The sequence below is a fragment of the Vicia villosa genome, unplaced genomic scaffold, assembly GCF_029867415.1.
Source record: "Vicia villosa cultivar HV-30 ecotype Madison, WI unplaced genomic scaffold, Vvil1.0 ctg.000015F_1_1_6_unsc, whole genome shotgun sequence".
In the NCBI taxonomy this organism is placed as follows: Eukaryota; Viridiplantae; Streptophyta; class Magnoliopsida; order Fabales; family Fabaceae; genus Vicia; species Vicia villosa.
In genome coordinates this window covers 41061-59298 of record NW_026704949.1, presented here as the reverse complement: position 1 = coordinate 59298, position 18238 = coordinate 41061, and the positions used below count along the sequence as shown (strand labels likewise).

Below are 18238 nucleotides of genomic sequence, written 5' to 3'. Positions count from 1 at the left end.
TTGTTTTGATATTGATTCTCTGTGGGTAGTTGGATAGCATTAATTTTAATGATTAATTGCTTGATTTTAAATGTGTATGTCCATATATAATTGGCAAAATGAGAATTAACATGAGATAGTATGGTTACTAGTGTTAATTGGATTTTGTGAATCGTAATTGATTAATTGACCTTTTATATGTGAATGATATGTATGTGTTGTGAATGTTGTGTACAATTGGTGGATAATTCATCGAGTTGAATTATTGTGATATGCTAAATATTAAGATGGTAGAGATGATCTTAATTGCATATGTTTGATTAACATTGTACATACATTCATATCATGGATGCCTTGAAATAAAGGTGGTTTGCTTTGAAACATAAGCGAGGCTTAGATTCTAAAGTGAATCGGAAGCGGTAAACTATATGTTTACATTTGGTGGCTTTGATCTTGTCCGGATCTGAAGCGTGGCTAGATTCTATATGAATCGGAAGCGGTGGAACTTTGGGTCCATATTGGGTACCACATGCATAGAGTCACATGTCTTGCATCGAGTCGCATTGAGGTTAAGTGATGTTTGAATATATGCATTTATGTGATTGTCCTGTGTACATGAGATGTGATAATTGAAATTGGTGATGTTTTGATATATAATTGGTTAAACATGTGAATATGTGATAATGATGGATTGTGTATATATTTGGGATAATAGTATTGAATCTTTTGAGTATTATACTATTGAATTTTGTGCTTACTTGAATAAGTGAAATTTATTAGGTGATACTATTTACATGATTATGACTTGTTGTGTGATGAAAAGTATGTGAGATTGATGAACTGTAGAAGTATGATGTGTATAGTAGCTATTGATACTTGTGATGTGATGATTTTATATGCCTGAATCCTAATATACAATTTATCATGCGCCCACTTATATGATTTGATATCTCACCCTTTTCTCTTGTTTCGCCGTTGCCTTTATATTGGTAACGTGCAGGTATTCAAGTATGAAGATTTAGTTGTCGTTACTCGAATCGGTTGTCGCTCTGATACGTAGCACTCTGGGGGGAACGATTTATGTCATTCATGATGTTGTTGTTTAATTGTGTTATCTTGGTTGAACAAAATGATGAGTTATCTGAGGATATTTTATTGAATACATTCTTAAGCGATTCCGCTGTGTTTTAATAAAATAAGTTATTCTGTTTCAAAGGTGCTATGTATCCGCTTTATGCGACGAGTTGATTTGTTTTGTTTTTATTATGTGACGCCTCATTTGTTTATTGAGAAATTTTGAAAACTCTGATTTATATATATTTGTCGGGTAGAAATGGGGTGTTACAATAGTGGTATCAGAGCAGGTCGGTCCGTCCGGCTAAGTTATCGAGTCAGTTGAGTTGTGTGATAGTTGAATGCTGTCACTGTTTTATTCCTTAGTACGTGACATGTGTGTGAAACACTGTCGGTACTTGGTTGCTTTGTTGCAGGGATTGGTTTGATTCCAAGGGGGGGAGAAGTTTTACTTTTCAAAGATGTTTCTGTTGTAAGGGATGGTCATGTATGCTGTTGACAAGAGAAGATGCAAGTGTTGTTGAGAGTTTTGGATGTTACCCAGAGTCGAAGACGGTGTGAAGTTAAGGATAATTTTGGGAGACAGAAGTTAGAGAGTGGCGATGTTCAGCATGGTTGAGGACTGAGAACTTGTCAGTATGTTTAACCTTTGCGTCTGATGTCGGTGTTTAACAAGTGTTAAAGTGATAAAGTTACGGTAGACTTTATGTTAGACTCGTATAAGTGATTAACGGACATAGTCGATGTACGAAGTGTTGGGAATCGCGAACCCGAGTTGGTACTCGAGAATGCGTGTAGCTTGATTTTTGAATATCTGATATGAACTCCGTTTGAAGCGCCAAAAAGATAAAGAGATAAAGTGTATTATAAGAATGATTGTTGCAGTCGTAATAGATTTGATTTTGACATGATGATGTTGGGATGGGGTGCAGTTTGTCGTCGAAGTTATTTGAGGAGTTTAGGAGATAACATAAAAATTGTCGATGCTTGACGTCGATGTTTACAATTCGGATAACATCAGAGATTTGTATCTTGGGTTTCGAGTATCACTTGGACGTACTGTTTGAACCTATGAAGAGGTGAAGTTGTATTCTACCTTATGGAAATGTGTAAGCATGTTGAATAAGAATGGTTATTACCGCAAATGTCGGAAGCGAAGTTAAGCAGAACTTGTTGTTGATGATTAAGATGAGAGAACGAGATGTTCGGTATTAAAAATGATTTGAGTACTGATGAATTTTAAGGAAGGGTGAAGTAGTAGCGAAGAAAAAGTCAGACTTAGGGGTGATAGAAGTCGTATTTGGGATGCCAAAAGTGGCGGTGTGTATAAAAGAAGGACTGTACGAAATTTCTATTGCCAGTTTATCGTGAGGAGGACTTCGGTTGAGACAAAACAAATTGTGTGATGCTAAGTGATTATGAATCAGACTTTTGTATTATGATTGGACGTTGGTGTCTCATCGACAAGATATAACGAGTAGGAAGTTGTGGGTATTGTAAAAATCCAAGGTGAATCATTGGATTATGACGTGTTAATGGATTTGAGTGAAAATTCGGAGATGACGCTATTACGAAGTAACGACGATTTATACTCCACCATGGTTGTCGAATACTATTTGACAAATTGGGGAACTGATCACCCTCAATCTATTGTTAATGGTAGACAAAACTCGTGTTGGACGTTATAGATTTGTCTTGTTGTCTTAATAGTGTAGAAAGAATATCTATATTTTATTGTGAAGATAGTCGCCCATTAGTTTGTGTAGCTTGGTAAGAGGGATGGTTGAGTTAGAATTAGATGAGATTAAAAATCGGTGTGGTACGTTTTATGCAAGCGAGTGTCACAAAGTGAAAGATTGGAATTATCAAGTAAACAACGATGTGAGGATGAGTATTGAAGAAAGTTTGTATTGGATCGAGAATTTGTGAACCATATAAGTGGACGGAATTTTATCGAGAATGGTGACTTAAAAGAGAATTATCAGAGTTGATCAGCGGAAGCCTTAGGTGACACTGTTGTTGTAAGGCTTGAGGTAGTAAGAAACTATATGCCAGAAGTCGGTAAAGATGAGTTATCTTGATATTTGGATTGATGGACTTTTGGAATAAGTGTGATGCGCCAAAATACTGCATTGAGTCGTTGATTATTGCAAAACTGATAAGAACTGTAATGTGTTTATGTTCATGAGGATCATTGTTGTGACGAAGAGGTAGTGATCGAAGTGTTACCAAGCGCGATTTGGAGATTGATATTTGGATACGAGGTTTGTGTTTGGATGGTGTTGAGCCAATTTTCGAGGACGAAAATATTCTAAGTGGGGGAGAGTTGTAACACCCCGAATTTAATTAAATTGGATAATTAAATTATTGAAGGATTTAAATATTTGATTTAGTCGAATTTGGATTGTCGGTGTTATTTAAAGGCGTATTTGGAATTATAAAAATCGAAGTCGGATAGTCAGAAAATAATATTAAGAATAATATTATTTATAAGTCGGAATTATTATATTGAAGGAATTATTATTATAAGTGATATAATTGATTATTTGAGTTATATCTCTTATTGGGCTTAAATTGATTTTGGAGGATATTAAATAAAGAGAGGATTTAAACACTAAGCCCAATTGGTTTTATATTAGGGTTTTAGAGATTTTGGAAAGAGAGAGTTGTCATAATGAAGAAACAAGAATAGAGGAGAAAGAGGCAAGACTATGGAGAAGAAGAAGAAGCTTGAAGATTTTCATCCATGGTGTCAAGTAAAGATGCAATTAGAGACCCATTGAGTTGCTTCCATTGATAAGGTAAGGGTGGGGTTCTTTTCCTATAATGGGGTTCATGAACAATTGTAGGTGGGGAATTGGGTGTGTAGATTTATTGCATTATTGTGTTGTTTGTTGCTGTTCATATAAGATTATAATTAGGGAATAATGTTGCTGCTACTGTGCAATTCACACGAGAACCAAACTATTTTTTTAAATACGTTAAAGACATTGCATATTTGTGTGGTGGAGGGTGGCTGACCGAGAGACACACCCTAGAAAACATGTTATGACTCTGTTTCATTGCCGTTTTTGGACGTTTCATTGGGTGCCTTGCTGTTCTTTTGTTTTCTTTTTTTGACTGTTCCATGTTCATATATTTTTAAGTAGACACACATATGCATAATGGTATTAAGCTAAGGGAATAAATCATATTTATAATATGTTACATAAGCTAAGGTAATTAATTAGAAATAGTATAATTAGAAATAGTAGGACAGTTATAATAAAATACAAGATAGTCCCGTTTGATCGAAATAGTCGAATTAAGCGGTATAATTAGTTGTCCGGAATTTGATAAAAATTTACGTGGTAGTTAAGTTAAATTAGTAGATTAACGTGGTGACGTTATTTTGTTGAAATTGTGATATTTTACAAATCGACCGAAATTGGATTTTAATTTAAATATTTTATTTATAAATAAATATTGGTTTTGTGATAGAAATTGACACACATTTTAGGAATAGAATATAATGGAATTGGAATTAATATTATTTGTAATAATTTTAGGAGTTTTGAAATTAGAGATAAATAATTAGATTAATAAGCTAATTTAAATTATTTTAATTTGAATAGACTTGTTAGAGTTGCTAATAGAGTTGTCAATAGAGTTATTAAATTTGTCAATAGAGTTGTTAGAGTTGTTTTGAATTACTAAGAGTCATACTTTTGTTTGTTTTGAGTAATTTTGACATGTTTAGAGTTGTCAGTGTATAGTGTCGGTGTTTTCTTTTTCATTGAAACTTTAACAATTCATATCTTTTGAACCGTAACTCCGTTTGAGTCTCCGTTCGAGGCGTTAGAAAGCTAGCGCGATATACTTTTTAATAAAAATGGTCTTGAGCAATAGAATGCTAGAAAATTGGAAATGGAGTAGAAATTGAAGTGAATTAAATTAATAGAGTGTGATTATTAATTGGTTGATTAAATTAATAGTTGAATTAATTGCAATGAGTTTAATTGATTGGAATATACTTGAAGTTGGATCAATTATTCGGTTTGTCGGTAAATTACGGCATTTTGAGGATTCGTCTGTAATTGTGTTTTGGCTTGAATATGTATGTTGAGAAATATACATTATTATGTCAATGATGTTGTTTTGATATTGATTCTCTGTGGGTAGTTGGATAGCATTAATTTTAATGATTAATTGCTTGATTTTAAATGTGTATGTCCATATATAATTGGCAAAATGAGAATTAACATGAGATAGTATGGTTACTAGTGTTAATTGGATTTTGTGAATCGTAATTGATTAATTGACCTTTTATATGTGAATGATATGTATGTGTTGTGAATGTTGTGTACAATTGGTGGATAATTCATCGAGTTGAATTATTGTGATATGCTAAATATTAAGATGGTAGAGATGATCTTAATTGCATATGTTTGATTAACATTGTACATACATTCATATCATGGATGCCTTGAAACAAAGGTGGTTTGCTTTGAAACATAAGCGAGGCTTAGATTCTAAAGTGAATCGGAAGCGGTAAACTATATGTTTACATTTGGTGGCTTTGATCTTGTCCGGATCTGAAGCGTGGCTAGATTCTATATGAATCGGAAGCGGTGGAACTTTGGGTCCATATTGGGTACCACATGCATAGAGTCACATGTCTTGCATCGAGTCGCATTGAGGTTAAGTGATGTTTGAATATATGCATTTATGTGATTGTCCTGTGTACATGAGATGTGATAATTGAAATTGGTGATGTTTTGATATATAATTGGTTAAACATGTGAATATGTGATAATGATGGATTGTGTATATATTTGGGATAATAGTATTGAGTCTTTTGAGTATTATACTATTGAATTTTGTGCTTACTTGAATAAGTGAAATTTATTAGGTGATACTATTTACATGATTATGACTTGTTGTGTGATGAAAAGTATGTGAGATTGATGAACTGTAGAAGTATGATGTGTATAGTAGCTATTGATACTTGTGATGTGATGATTTTATATGCCTGAATCCTAATATACAATTTATCATGCGCCCACTTATATGATTTGATATCTCACCCTTTTCTCTTGTTTCGCCGTTGCCTTTATATTGGTAACGTGCAGGTATTCAAGTATGAAGATTTAGTTGTCGTTACTCGAATCGGTTGTCGCTCTGATACGTAGCACTCTGGGGGGAACGATTTATGTCATTCATGATGTTGTTGTTTAATTGTGTTATCTTGGTTGAACAAAATGATGAGTTATCTGAGGATATTTTATTGAATACATTCTTAAGCGATTCCGCTGTGTTTTAATAAAATAAGTTATTCTGTTTCAAAGGTGCTATGTATCCGCTTTATGCGACGAGTTGATTTGTTTTGTTTTTATTATGTGACGCCTCATTTGTTTATTGAGAAATTTTGAAAACTCTGATTTATATATATTTGTCGGGTAGAAATGGGGTGTTACATTATACATGTTATCTGTAGTAGTGACTTTTCATTGTCTCCAAACCAGAAACATAAGTCTTTCATCTTCCTGCCTCTCGTTTAACATTAGTGAGGCGGGGGAGTTTCATGGTGGACTTTCTTTCTTGTTAGACGATTCTCCATCTATTGAATTAATGAAGAATAAATGAAAAGATCTTAAGGTTGTGAAACCTGTAGTGTGTTTGCTAGTTAGATCAAGTCTCACCATCTTCTTCAAATAAGCTCGTTAGCAGTTCATGATTTTGAAATCAGAGAGATGAGTTTGTATAATTCGTAGAAATTAGAAGTTGATTCCCACGAATGACGTCAATATTCTCCTCCAAGAACAAAAAAAAATGATGAATTTGAGGTCTTGAAGCTAACTTATGTGGTGGAGAATGCTTTCTTATGCGGCAGAACAAGGGAGTTACAAGGTTAGCACTCAAACGCCCAATTCAATTAATGAATTCAAAAGTTATGGAGCAAGTTATGAATAAAAATGTACCTGGAGGACTGTCTTGAATACATTATATATGAGAGACAGTTAGAACCACTTCACGTTTCTTGACGTGGAATGCGGGAGATATCTAACAAAAGATATTTTCATGTACAGTGGATTAAGTATAGGCAGGGCCGGCCCTGAGCCTAGGCAAACAGACCCACAGTCCAAGACCTAAAAAAAAGAGGGACCTCAAATATTAATTTATGGACTTAATGAATTGTAATGAAATATGCAGACATGTAGTTTATATAACGCAGCGGTAAGGAGAGTTGGTCCCTGAGCTTACGTTGCTAGTTCGAGCCCTGTAACTTGAAAGTTTGCATATATTGCAAACTGAAGTAAATAATCTTTTTTGATTTAAGTTAGTCTAATCTAACAAAATATTTATTCAATTTTATTATTTTTTAATTAATTCAACTTTTTCTTGCTGCTACATCAATTATAACAATTTTGAGGGTTTACCAAAGACAAAACAATTAAAAAAATTATTTTACTAACAATTTTCACTCTCCTAGTATCGGAAAAAAACAACTTTTTCTTACTACTACATCAATTATAACAATTTTGAGGGTTTACCAAAGACAAAACAATTAAAAAAAATTATTTTACTAACAATTGTCACTCTCCTAATACCAAAAAAACAAGAAAGCGGTAATCAAACTTAATTTTAAAAGATAAACTATTAAATTTATTTTATAATAATATATTAAAATATTAACAATATTAATATTATCTATAACTAAATCTTTTAATTAATTATTTATTTTTTAAGGGTCCATTTTTAATATTTGTTCCGCGCTTCTAAAAAGTCAGGACCGACCCTGAGTATAGGTCCCATAGTTATAGGTGCATTGGACACTCGACTCTTTCATAGATACACCTTTGAACCGATGATTGAGCCTACACGTCTTTGGGTCTATAATCGGTCCGGATCATTCTAATTTCAAATGACAACATCTTGACATCAATCAGCTACTGTTGAATGCTAGTTATCCTGGCATAATAGAAGATAACATATTGTACTGGGGGTTCTTGTAATATAAATATGAGATATGATATAGTTACACCATATTTGACATCTATACCGTATAAAAATACGGTAAAATCTACTTATGTCATTTAATTTATTATTTTATGAAAATTGAAATTTGTATCATACATAGAAATGAAGCATAGGAAATCAGGTGTAAAGCTACGGTGTAAACTTTCAGTGTCATCAGCATGCCTCTATAAATATTGCACTCTTGTTAATTATTTAGAACTCTGACAAGGTTGTTGATGTAAGTGCAGGGACCAAACCACATGTCCCACGTTGGGACAGGCAGTGTTCCAATAGTGACACATCTTCCAATTTAGAACAATGCAACATTAACAAAAAAATTTCAAACCAAATTTGCTAATATATAGTTTTGTACATTTGAGATAGGACTAAGTTCTTGGTGTCTACATCATTTCCCAAAGAAAAATAAATGGTACTTGCTAACTGATTTAAAGAAGTTGTTGGTTCAGGGTTCAATCCCTAGCAACAACATTTATTTGTAAAGAAGTTGTTGATAATTTACAAATCAACAATTTTTTAAAAAAAAAAAAAAAAACTCTCCAATCACACCTTTGTCGATCTAAACTGTCATATCAAGATTGATCTGTTTATATTCTAACTATGTAATTTTTTTCCAAGTTTCAAACCGTGTTTCACAAGGTTGAAGAATCAACTTCTAACCAAATGCATTTTTTTATGTATTTTAATCTAACAATTCTCTAGATCATGAGGTTATGCAGATCTATGATGAAGAGGATGAGGCTTAAATAACTTTTCCTTGTGGAAGTCTAACTCTATAAACATGTTCTTCACCAGTAAATTTATCAAACTTCACAATCCACCGGCTTCGACCACTCTTACTCATTCCTGATCCAAATCTTGTCACCAACAATCCTTCTCCTATAGGAAGCAACTGAGTTTTTGATCCAAAAGATCTCCAAGACCCTTTACAATTAAATGCATTATAGCCAACTACAACTACACTATTTTTCTTATTACCTGCGCCGATTTGTACTAATTTAACAATCTCTTCATGGTTCACAAGATTACAATCAATTGCAACAAAATCAGCTTTGTTAAATACCATTAATTCTTGAGCTTCTTTTCGAACCATGAACTTCACCTTATTAGCAGCTACTCCTAGGAAATTCTTGGATGCAATTAGATCTTCATTGTTTGGTACAATACAAATTACATTTCCATTAGTTTGATTAGCAGCAGCAATCAGTGCAAGTGTTGTTGAATCAGCTGCAGCAGCAGAAGCAACAACCATTAATTGTGCATTATTTCCAGCTGCTAGGGCTGATATATATTCAGTAACAGATGGTTCTTTTGCCTTTTGACCCTATTGAAAAATAACCAAAATTCAGATCAGAAAAAATTTGTTGTAGAAAGGTAACAACATAATATGTATAGTTATAGCTTAGTTTCCTAATATAAATAGAGGGATCCAATGTAACAGTAATTACTTTTTACTGCAATAATGAAAAGTTTACTTTACTCTTTACCTCTTCTTGTGATATCAACAAAAGGAAAAGTTTTGCAAGATAATATATATTAAGTGAAAACTTGTGACAGGAAAATAATGATGAATATACTGACCATTTTCAAAGTGCTGAGAAAGGCTTTTGTGGCATTTTCTGCAGACCAATAAGCCATGGTTTTTATTTATGTGACTTGTTTAAGTCCTCTGAATTTTTTCTTTGATGGAAGTGTGTAATTGGAATAGAGGAATTCTTCTATAGTTGATGCAAATCTTGTTGTTTTGAATTTAGTTGTTCTGGATGTTTGTTTATATAGAAAGAGAGAGAGAGGAGGAAAACATATTCTGAACATATGCATGTGGTGTTTTAATTAGCACAGAAAATATTAATATATAAAAACAATATGACAATTAAATTTAATAAATTGCATGTGGTCTTCCAGGTAGGGTTTATACAAAAATGTTTAATGATAAATAAAGTTTTTTAGAAAATATGAAATTTGATGAAACAAAAAGGCTGGTAATCTCAAAAAGATAATGACACTTTTTTTTAATGAATAACAAAATAATATTTAATTATTTATTTTAAGAAAAATTATTTTTAAAGGTGTGTAAGGAGAATTACTCCACATAAATTAAAATTTAATAAAAATGATTGAATTAAATTACATAACTTTTTTGTCACAATTTGGATTAAATTATAATTAAATAATATTTTTATATATTTTGTGATAGTTAAACTGTTACTAATTTATAGAAAATTTTTTTAAAAAATTGAGACCCCTCTGATTCTAAGAACCGCGTGTATTTATTTATATATCTTCATTTCCCTTTATTAGATTCTTTTAATTGATCCATGGAAGCTAACAAGGAAGCTAGGTAACTAATTTTTTAAGTTTATATGTATAGAATAAAACAATATTCAAAGTTATGTTCAAACCTACCCACGAGGTCCACTAATTAATCGTTTACATCTTCACCAGCAAAATCAAACAACAATGTAGTATCTTATAACACAGATTTGAAAATTAATTAAAAACCACTAGACAAGAAAATTAAATAACTGGGTTTCCTTTGTTATAAATGTTTTTGGTAGAGGAAACAACTTGATAAGATTTTTCTAAGCAGAAATAAACATGTAATACATAGCATGGCCAGCTAATATTTGTCATCTTCTAATTATAAGAATTATTTGAATATATTCTTGATGTTGGCATGTCTCTAGGGTTTGTTAATTCTATATAGTTTAAATATTTGCATTGACATGCCAAAAATATTTGCATTTTTGTTTCTAATAATTGTCTTTAATATATAAAGTTAATGGAATTTGATTTGACTATAAAGTTGGTTTTTTGAGCTTTCGATCAAATATACTAAAATGATTTTTCTGATTTAAATAAATATAATGCTATTATATATGAGCTCATAGACAGTTCTATTTTTTAAATCAATGCTGATTGACAAAATCATACAAAATATTAATTGAGCATATACATTTAAAGTCACAATATTTTTTATTTCATTAGGATATAATGGGAGGCAATGGGAATTCTTGAAAAGGGATGTCGGGGAAAAGCTATGGGAGGCTATAGAGGCTTTGGGGGTTGTAGATGAGAAAGGAAGAAGCAATCTCATTAGTAGGATTGAGGAGTTGGAAAAGGGGAGAGAGGGTAGATTGGATAGAAGGAAGGAGCTCGCAAAAATGGGAAAATGATTATTGGATCTTTGAACATTAGAGGGGGAGCAAATGCGCTCAAGAGGAGGAGAATTAGTTCTTTGATCGAAAAAGGCAAAGCGGATATTTTTTTAATTCAAGAAACCAAAATAACCAACATGAATGAGGATTTAGCTAAGAGTTTTTGGAGACATCCGGAGATAGGATTCTCATTTTCAAATTCGGTGGGAAGATCGGGTGGTTTGATTACTTTATGGAAGAAAAGCAACATGGAGGTTCTTCTTAGTTTCAAAGGAGATGGCTTCTTGGGAATGAAGGTGAGTTGGAAGGATAACTTTTACTATGTTGTGAACGTGTATTCCTCGTGTGATTTTAGTAAGAAGAAGGCTATGTGGGATAGATTAATTGATTTGAAGGATTTATATAGAGATGGTGAATGGATTTTAGGAGGTGATTTCAATGCAACTAAGAATGGTAGAGAAAGAAAAGGGAGAGCGGGGGGGAGTAATAAGAAGGAGATGGAGCTTTTTGCGGAATTCATCCTCAAGTCTTCTTTGGTGGATATACCTTGTAAAGGGAAGAAATTTTCGTGGTTTAGTGGAGATGGTAAATTGATGAGTAGGATTGATCGTTTTTTGTTATCCAATACGGTGGTTAATCGATGGGAGGTCATCGGTCAAATGATAGGGGAGAGAGATATTTCGGATCATTGTCCTATATGGATTATGACGGATAATTCTAATTGGGGGCCGAAACCGTTTAAGTTCAACAACGAATGGTTTTCTTTTGATTCTTTTCTTCCTTTTGTAGAGAAGGAGTGGAAGCTTTTGAAGGTGGATGGGAGAGGCGATTTCGTTTTGAAAGAAAAGCTTAGACTTTTAAAAGACAAACTCAAGAAGTGGAATATAGAAGTTTTTGGTAAGATGAACTTGGACATAGAGGATGGGGTTCATGATATTAACCATGTTGATGAAAGGTTAGAGGCCTTTCCTAATTCTAACTCGTTGTCTTCCTTAGAAGAGTTAGTGGAGGCTAGAAAAAAGGCGACAAGTGGCTTTTGGCGGAATTTGAGGATTAAAGAGAACATGCTTCTTCAAAAATCTAGATTAAAGTGGCTTAATGATGGAGATTCAAATAGTGGCTTTTTTCATAAGGTGATGAAGAGTAGAAGACGTCTTAATCATATCGGTCCAATTCGCTCTTCGGGGGGTATTGTGGAGTCGGTAGAGGAGGTTAGGGAGGAGGTTTTCAAGCATTTTGGGAACAAATTCATTGAAACGGAAGCTTTTAGACCGGTTTTAGACGGAATTTCGTTCAACTCTATTAGTAATGAGGAGGCGATGGGAATTGAGAGACCTTTCCTCGAGTGTGAGATTAAAGAGGCGGTGTGGGAGTGTGGAGATTCTAAGAGTCCGGGGCCGGATGGGTATTCTTTTCTTTTCATTAAGAAGTGTTGGAGCTTTATTAAAGAAGATTTCATTAATTTCTTTAATTATTTCTTCCACGGTAGACCAATTTCCAAGGTAATCACCTCCTCTTTTCTAACTTTAATTCCAAAGTCTAATAATCCCATTGGTCTTGATGATTATAGACCCATATGTCTAGTGGGTTGTTTATACAAAGTGGTGGCGAAGCTTTTAGCCGGAAGATTAAAAGGAGTTCTAAACTCTATTATTTCTCCGTGCCAAAGCGCCTTTATTCCCGGTAGGTTTTTGTTGGATGGAGTTTTGGTGGCCAATGAGGTGGTGGATTATGCGAGAAAGGAAGGGAAAGAGTGCTTATTATTTAAGGTGGATTTTGAGAAAGCTTATGATAAGGTGAGTTGGAGCTTTTTAAGATACATGTTGGTCAAAATGGGCTTTGGTGTTAAGTGGTTGAAATGGATGGAATTACTAGTGTTCAATAGTAATATGTCCGTCTTGGTGAATGGTTGTCCAACGAAGGAGTTTGAGGTGAAGAGAGGCTTAAGACAAGGTGATCCCTTATCTCCTTTTCTTTTTGTAGTAGTGGCGGAGGGATTAGCGGGGCTTGTTAAAAAATCCATCGAGGTGGGGGAATTTCAAAGTTTTAAGATTAATGGTTCGTGTACGGTGGATATGCTTCAATTCGCGGATGACACTTTAATTGTGGGCAAGAGTAATTGGAAACATGTGTGGGCTTTGAGGGCGGCGCTTAGGGCGTTTGAGCTTGTGTCGGGTCTTGGAGTTAATTACCATAAAAGTAAGCCAATTGGTATTAATTCTAACCACCATTTTTTGGAGGCGGCTTCTCACTTCTTTTCTTGCAAGTTAGAAGATAGCAATTTTTATTTCCTTGGTATCCCTATTGGATTCAATCCGAGGAAAGAAGCTACTTGGAATCCTCTCTTATCAAAGTTAAAGAATCGGTTGGAAGGGTGGACGAATCGTTTCTTAAACTTGGGCGGTAGGATTACTCTTTTAAAGTCCGTGCTTAGTTCTTTGGCCATTTTCACCTTATCTTTTTACAAACTTCCGAGAAAAGTGGCTAAGAAGTTTACTAGTATTCAAAGTAAATTTTTGTGGGGAGGTGTAGAGGAAAGAAGGAGAATACATTGGGTTAAGTGGGAGGATGTTACTTTACCGTTACAAAAAGGGGGGCTAGGTGTCAAAGACTTGTATTGTTTCAATTTGGCTCTCCTTAATAAATGGAGATGGCGGATAATTCAAGGGAATGATTCTTTGTGGTACAAAGTCTTGCACTCGAGGTATGGGGATGTGGCATCTAAGATGTTCGGCGGAGGAGGGACATTTAAAGTGACTTCTAAATGCTCGTTTTGGTGGAAGGATGTTTTAAAAATTATCTCTTTTTCCTCTCTTGATCCTTTTGTTGATTGTTGTAGGTTTTCCATTCACAATGGCTTTTCCACTCCTTTTTGGGAAGCTAGGTGGTTGCTTGATCTCACTTTGAAAGATATGTTTCCGGATTTATACGAGATATCTCGGTTGAAGTTTGTATCGGTGGCGGCCATGGGTGGGTGGAAAGATGGAGAATGGATATGGGGAGATTTCGGTATATCCGAGATAGATGTGGGCGACAATGATTTGGAGGAGAAGTTGTCGGATTTCAAAGGGAGAGTGGAGGGATTTAAAGGTTGGAAGGTGGGTAAGGATGCCGTTGTGTGGGAGTACTCCGAGGAGAAGAAGTTCTCGGTTGCATCTTGCTACAATTTCTACAATAATATTCGTATCCGTTATGGTCCTCCTAATAGGTGTGATGGAGCTTTTGAGGTGTTGTGGAAATTGGATGTTCCGTTCAAAATCAAGGCTTTTGGGTGGAGATTATTTCTTAATAGACTTCCGGTGAAAGACTTGTTGATGAAAAGAGGTATTTCTTTTCCTTTGGATGATTTAAAGTGCTTGTTTTGTGGTGTTTGCTTGGAAACTAGTAATCATTTATTTTTTGGTTGTTGGGTGGTGAAAAATATTTGGAGAGAGGTTGCGTTTTGGGTTGGTAAAGGGGATACGGTAGTTGATGAGTGTTTACCAAATTTTATGGATTGGCACTCTTTTTTTTATAGCAAAAAAGTGAAAGTTAGGAAGTTGGGGGTGGTATGGTTAGCTACTATTTGGACTTTATGGTTGGTTAGGAATGGAAGTTGTTTCCGGAAGGAAGCATGGAATGTGAATAATACGGTTTGGAACATTAAGCACTTGGCTTGGAGGTGGTCTTTTTGTGGGAAAATTACTCATCCCAATTACTCTTTCTACGATTTTTGTATGGATCCTTTGCACTTCTTGTCGTAGTGGTAATTGGTGTGTAATTTAGCTTTTTGTCGGGTTATCCCGTTTCTCTGTGTAATCGGGTTGGAGAACCCTTAGTTCTCCGTTTATTAATATATCTTGCTTACACAAAAAAAAAATTAGGATATAAAAAAATAATTGTTTTGGAATCCCCTCCATCAACAAAATATTTTTGGGATGATATAAGGTTGTTCTTTTCCACTTTTTCTTCATCCCAATTACAATACGCATTTTTATCAACTTCTTCTCTAATGATGATGAGTTTCTTAGCTTGCAAACACGATCACTCTTAGAGATTGTGCTATACTTTAGAAAAATACCTCGTATAGTCTTCTCTTCAAGTTTGCGCCTCTTCACATCTGCAACGTGAATATAGTACGTAAATTCAAAAACCATTAGGTACTCTGCTGGGGCTTCTTCTCGTTCCAATATTTAATTGGAGTCTTATCTTGTCCTGCCTTAGTTGGACAATATATTGAGTATGCAAACAACAATGTATACTGCTTCATCCCAAAATGTGTTAGGCAGTCCCTTCTCCTTGAACATTGATCTAGTCATCTCAATAACTGTGCGATTCTTTCTTTTAGAAACACCATTTTGTTGAGGAGAATATGAGGTTGCTCTATGCCTTCATCCTCACAAAATATTTCAAACTCGCAGGAGGTGTACTCTTTCCGCGATCACTTTTTAGTAATTTTATATGGTTTCCAATTTGAATTTCAACAATGCGCTTATAGCTTTTTGAATAATCCAAAAACTTTTGATTTTTCTTTTAGGAACTAGACCCATTCCATTCTAGAAAAGTCATCAATTAAGAATATGAAGTACTTGTTATTCTTGTGTGATGGCATCCTCATGGTCCACAAATGTTAGTATGCAACATCTCCAACAGGTCGTTCGTTATCCATGCTCATCGTGTTAAGAATGGGAATAGGCGTTTCTTACCGAGGAGACATCATTCACACTCTTCATTGTTCTCCTTTATGCTTGGAAGGTCTCTACCATGTTCTTTAGATGTAACAGCTTCATGGCATGTGTGTTGAAGTGATCAAATCATCGATCTCAAAGTCATGAATCATCAACTTATACCTTCATAGAAATGTTAGTTTCATATTTCAAATTTAGCGGGAAGATTCTAGTGCTCATCTCCATCTCTACTCGGGCTATCACGACCTTTTTATTTTTGGTGTCGAAGATTTTGCTTACACACCTTCAAATTAAAGTGTGTAGCTCTCTCCATCATCTGACATATGTTTATAAGATTTTATTTTAGGCTGAGAACTAGTAAGACTTCATGGATGATTTGCGTACCTTTATTTGTCTCCATCATGATCGTGCATTTTCCTTTTGATTCTATAACACTGTCATTTCCTACTTGAACTTTGACTTTGACTGACTCGTCAGTGCTTTTGAAAATTGTCTCATCCTTGACAATGTAATTACTGAAGCCACTATCTAAGTACCAACTTCCGCTATTTTCCCTAATTGAGTCCTCAGTGGTACAAAACCCATACAATATTACCAATATTGGTTTGATGCCTATTTTTGTTGTGACGACTTTTCTTTGTGTGCTTGACCTTCTTGAAATGGTGCATTTTGGCATATTAAAGTTTCATTAATATTTTTCTTTGTGGCCTAGATTGTTGTAGATATTACGTGGAGGATTTTTATCTAGTTTGTTCTTGATGAAATTTCTATAAACTTATCTCTGCTTGAAGTTTCTCCATAATTTTTCTTTATTTTGAGGATGAAATTTGAGCTTTGATTGGAAGACATTTTCAAGTATATATTTTTTATAGGGTTAATAGGCATTTACACCCTTGTAATGTTAGTGAATTTTGCTTTTCCCCCTCCGTTGAAAAAACCGTTGCCAAAACCTGCCTTTGGCAACGGAGGGGGGAAAAGCAAAATTTGCTAACATTACAGGGGTGTAAATACCTATTAACCCTTTTTTATATAAAGTTTTTGCTCACATGCTTCAAGAGAACCCACTAGTTTTATCAGTGATAGAGTGGACAAATCTTTGATTTTCTCAATTGTTATCACGATTGGGTCAAACTTTAGGGGGATATTAGAATTTTCTCAACAATTTTTTTGTAAAAAATATCCTCCCTAAAATCTCTCATTTGATTAATTATTTCTTTATCTCTCATTTGATTAATTATTTCTTTAACTTTAGAATAGTAATGTTTAACTATCTCAAACTCCTCATGCAACGTGTTCCACGTTTCTTTGTCAGTCTTAACTTCCATAATTCTTTAAAAAATTGCATCAGTCACCGCTTGTGGCAAGGTGAACAACACCTTAAATTTTTTTTGTTTATTTTTCTTCAACTCTCTTTCTTGAGTTACATTAGGAACTAAAGTATCCGCGGGAGCGGTGAGACCTTCTTCTTCTTCTATGTCCCATAAATCTTAAGATGAAAAATGTCCCCATTTTAACACATCAGAAATCATAATTTTCACCATTGAAAATAAGCTGAAATAGATGATGATTGAGTGGTGTTATCTATATCTTAGAAAATTATTGGATTGAGTTAATAGTACAAGAGAAATTTTTAAAAGTAGTTGAAAATATTTTAAAATATTAGGTAGGTAATATAACTATGTCCAATGTGTCACTATTGGTATTTGAATAATTGACTATTGATATAAGATAGTTTTAAAGAATTGTTTAGAAAGAAGGCTATAGGATTTTTTGGATGATCAATTACAAAGTACCAATTACCTATTTATAGGCTTAAGTCATCAACTTCTCAATCGTATCGTGGTGAATATTTATAAATTATTTTAACTCTTTCTATATGTTTCACAATAGACTAGTATCATAGTAGTTCTAAATTTTTGTAACATTTTCTTATAAACTATATCTAAGAGAATTCTAGAAATTTGTAGCAATTTTAACACATGTTCTTGTTTCATCTAATTTTATATTATTTTGTATTTTTGTAAAATATATCTTTAATTTCAATTTTTTCTCAAGAAATTTAATTAAGAAAAGGAAGAAAATTTTGGAGTTTAGCTAATTAAGTAGTTAAACATTTTACATAAACCTACTTGGAACACCACATGCAAGTTATTAATTTCCATTGTCATATAGTTTTTTTATGTTTCCTGTTGCCAACTAAAACCACATGCATATGTTCAGAATATGTTTCCTCCTCTCTCTATATATACAAACATCCGGAACAATGAAATTCAAAACAGCAACATTTTCATCAAACTATAGCAGAAATCCTCAATTTTTGAGATATCCAATTTCATCAAAACC

At 33.8% G+C, this 18238-nt stretch overlaps 1 protein-coding gene across 1 annotated transcript; it reads right to left on the bottom strand.

Annotated features, from left to right (window-relative positions):
- Positions 1–8418: 8418 nt before the first annotated feature.
- Positions 8419–9796, bottom strand: LOC131621959 (uncharacterized). Its single transcript, XM_058893024.1, has 2 exons — positions 9652–9796; positions 8419–9394 (listed from the first exon to the last, which is right to left on the bottom strand). The coding sequence occupies exons 1-2, from the start codon at positions 9706–9708 to the stop codon at positions 8813–8815; spliced, it is 639 nt and encodes a 212-aa protein (XP_058749007.1). The 5' UTR covers positions 9709–9796; the 3' UTR covers positions 8419–8812.
- Between the last annotated feature and the right edge of the window lie 8442 nt (positions 9797–18238).

Coding starts and splice junctions, on each gene's coding strand:
- LOC131621959 (XM_058893024.1), bottom strand. CDS start 9,708: ATGGCTTATTGGTCTGCAGAAAATGCCACAAAAGCCTTTCTCAGCACT. Junction 9,395..9,651: donor TTCTCAGCACTTTGAAAATG/GTCAGTATATTC, acceptor ATTTTTCAATAG/GGTCAAAAGGCAAAAGAACC.